A 3970-nucleotide genomic window follows, 5' to 3' on the forward strand; every position below is an offset into this window, starting at 1 on the left:
ATTTAATCAGAAAAAAATTTATAAATTATTATTTATTGTTTATTATTTTTATTTTTTATATAAAAACTAAAACATTCATAAAATTTCATATATTAATAAAATATTGCTATAAAATTTAAAATTTATTTTTATTGTATTATTATTTTTCCAATTGTCACAAATTAAATTGGAATTAATATAAATAACATATATAATTAATAATTTTATTAATAAGTTTAGTTAAGGTAAAAATAAATTTATTGATAATAAATTTAATCATAAAAAGAAAAAAAGAAGAAAATAAGGTAAAAGAGCTTTTTTTTTTTTTTTCCTGAAAATCAGTTATTACAAATCATGAAGGCATTTTTTGAAATAAAATCTAAATTGAAGAATTTTATTTTAATAAATTGATATTGAGAAGTAAAATAATCATATATGTAAGTCAGGAGTGGTGCAATTTACTCCTCATTGGTTAATATTTTTTCTTTTCACACCGGATTGGTAAAATGCACTTGCATCCTGCTGCTTGGCAAGCCATAGCGATTGAGGAAACTAAAGATGAAATTGATGAAACTGTAGAAGAAGGAAATTTTGATGGGAGCTTAGGGGGTGTAGCTTCAAAGTTAAGCACTTTCAAGGCTTCTCCTATTGAAGGTCGATGAGAAAACATAGGATGAGCGCACCAGAGACCCAGCATCATCAACCGCTTCATCTGATTGCCATCAAATTCTCCGCTTAATCTTGGGTCAGCGGCATCAAGAAGATTGCCTTTTTCATAGTGATCCCACACCCACTTCACTATGCGAACCTGGTTTCCATCCTCCATTTGCACAAATGGTCTTCTTCCACATGCAATCTCCAAAGCAACAACACCGAAACTGAAGACATCAGACTGTTTGCCTGATTTTCCAGTCTGATGACATTCAGGAGCTTCGTAGCCATTAGTCCAACCTTCAAGTGTTTGAGACTTGGCATCGTGATGCACAATCCGGGCTAATCCAAAATCTGAAAGCTTGGCATTGAAATTTGAATCTAGCAACACATTGCTTGATTTTATGTCACGATGTAGCACACATCGTGAACATCCTTGGTGCAAGTAATGCAAAGCAGAGGCCAAACCTTGGACAATTTTATACCTTTCCACCCATTTCAGCAGGCTTGATCCATTGAAAAGATGGTGCTCTAAACTCAGATTTGGCATGTACTCGAAAGCGAGCAGGAGTTGCTCTCTATCATGGCACCACCCTATCAGTTTAATCAAGTTTTGATGATTCAACTTGCTAGTGATGATTACTTCTGATACATAGTTCTGTAGCCCTTGGATAGACACGTTATTCAACTTCTTTACAGCAACATGGAGGTTTTTCTCGCTCCAAAATCCCTTATAAACTGTGCTAAACCCTCCCTCCCCAAGCTTCGCTTGCTCGTCGAATTTATTGGTTGCACGATCCAAATCTTCATATGAAATCTTCTTTGCTCCTGTCGCTGTTTCAAATTCTTGTTCCGTCACATGTATAGTATCTTCTTGCTTCCTTTCGTTCTTCTTTACAATCAAGGGAAAAATGATTATTATAGAGAAAACTATAACTGATAAAGACAAAATGCAAACAACAACCAATAACCAAATTGGCATCCCATGTTTTTTATGAGAATTTGGCGGAGATGATGAAGGTTGTATATCATCATTTTCCAACCTTGCAATGAAAGACCAAGAGTGGATGGTATGGAACTCGTAATACTTCCCTGTTGCAGCTGAGAAGCCAAAACTAACCCATTCTGGCAAGTATTCCCTCAGATCAATTTCACAGCAAAGCTCCCGCGGGTAAGATATGCTATTTTCTACTCCTGTGTAGTAAACACAGAGATTTTGCGAGCTGGAATTGTAACTTATCTGAGCATTCATCATTCCTCCTTGCATAACATTGCTAAAGAATCTCCCGCTTTTAGAAGATACTAAAGAGTTGACGTTAATGCCCACATGTTCTGCCTCCTCTTTGTCAAATATATTTATGTAAGTATCAAACTCCACAGCGACAAATGGATTATCGGTTGAGTTTAAAGTCTGGTTCCCATAAGCAAGACCAAGACCACCACCACCACCACCGCCCTGTACATCCGGGATTCGGAATTGCGGTGGAGCCAAAAAGAACGCGAACCCATCAGCGTATTTTTCGTTGTACTGTGAGTCGATGGAGAAGGTGAAATTGGTGGTGAAGTCTGCGAGATTTCCTGAGGCCTTGTCCCAAAGATGCAATAATTCACCATATGTGGCATGACCTGTTTGTTCAACTTCGTATTTGTTGAGCTGAAGCACAGAATCCAAAGAAGCAGCATCACCTTCACATTTTATGTCTTGATTACTTGGATAAAAGCTGGTGAAATTAAATGATAATGGAGTAACATGAAAGTTTATTAGAAACAAGAAAATTATGAATCCTAATTGAAGATGGATGAGAAGAGGAGGGTAGAAAGGACTGTAATTATAGAAGAACATTTTAGGATTTCAAGTGTTAGCTAGATTACTAGCCTTACAATTCACAGCTATATGCGATCAATATAAATGTAGTTATATAGTAATCCAAATTGAAGTTTTCACTGTAAAATGGGATTTTCCATTCAAAATTACTTGATATAGATATACTTTACTTAACCTAAGATTATCTTTTATTCTCTATTTTTTTTTAAATAAATTTTGTTATAAATGTATTAACTGGCCTTATAGTCCTTAATTATATAACTAAATCATTTAGTTATATAATATATTTTCTAGTCCATAGTTAAAGATAATATAATTAAGAAATTACTAAAAAATAATATAATATTAAAAATTTTATAAATAATATATGTTTGATGTTAGTATTATTATTTAGATGTTAATATTATTATTTTATTGGTGTTTTGGTGTTAGAGATTTAGAATTTTTTTACTATTTTATAAAAAAAAAAAACACAAGAAAACAGCTCATGGTTATTAAAACAGTTTACAGCTAATATTTATCGAGCATGCCTATGGGATACGTAATTAGTTAATAATTATATATTTTTAGGTAAATTGTCCTTATTACATCCCTTATTTAAGCAAAAATGATGTGAGAATGCTGTTCTTGTTCTTGGAAATTGCAAGGAAATGTTGATTTGGCATCATTGGTTGTTCCTCTCACTACAAGATTGTGACCTTTCGGTGCTTACTATGGAAGGATATGCTTTGTTCTATGCACATTTTATTAAGAAGAAAGATTCAAAATAATTGGAAATTTAAAAAATTAATAATTTTATGCTATAATTAATTAGTCATAACGACGTGGAATGTGACGTTAAACCGTGGTTATTCCGCTAAAGAAACACTATAATTAAACAAATAAAAATAATGAACATATGAAAGAAATTAAATATTATCTTCTTTGATTAGAGGTTATTATTTTTAATCTTCTCTATAATTCACTTCAATCTGCACTCACTTGAAAATAGTTTAAAAATGATTTATTGCAACACAACAACAATAATAATAATAATAATAATAATAATAATAATAATAATAATAATAATAATAATAATAATAATAAATGCATTAGAAAATGAAGATTTAATTCATAATTTTATAATGGGAGATTCCATCCTATGTACACTCCTTGTTGAGGCTGCTTAATTAACTAAATCAATATCCACTCAACTCATAGGTCGAGCAATTTCGATCACCCAGAATAAAAGAAACCCATTTGGATCAATAAGATGTAAAAATTCTTGATATATCATAATAAACCATAAACATACTTTGAATTATAAATATAAAATTTAATTATTACTTTAATAATAAATTTTAAATAAATAAATTTTCACATATTTAAAATTCATACTGAATACAAAATTTATTTATAGAGACATATCTTTTGATTTAATAAACCGATTTCTACTGAAGTCAACACTAATTTAATTTGAAGATTCGAGCACATGATAAAATCTTTCAATATCATTGAATTAGATTTTTTTTTTCC

At 31.2% G+C, this 3970-nt stretch overlaps 1 protein-coding gene across 1 annotated transcript; it reads right to left on the reverse strand.

Annotated features, from left to right (window-relative positions):
- Positions 1-451: 451 nt before the first annotated feature.
- On the reverse strand, positions 452-2473 carry LOC110641549 (L-type lectin-domain containing receptor kinase IX.1-like). Its single transcript, XM_021793332.2, has one exon. The coding sequence runs from the start codon at positions 2471-2473 to the stop codon at positions 452-454; it is 2022 nt and encodes a 673-aa protein (XP_021649024.2).
- Between the last annotated feature and the right edge of the window lie 1497 nt (positions 2474-3970).

The sequence above is a fragment of the Hevea brasiliensis genome, chromosome 14 (genome assembly GCF_030052815.1).
Source record: "Hevea brasiliensis isolate MT/VB/25A 57/8 chromosome 14, ASM3005281v1, whole genome shotgun sequence".
NCBI classification, from domain to species: Eukaryota; Viridiplantae; Streptophyta; class Magnoliopsida; order Malpighiales; family Euphorbiaceae; genus Hevea; species Hevea brasiliensis.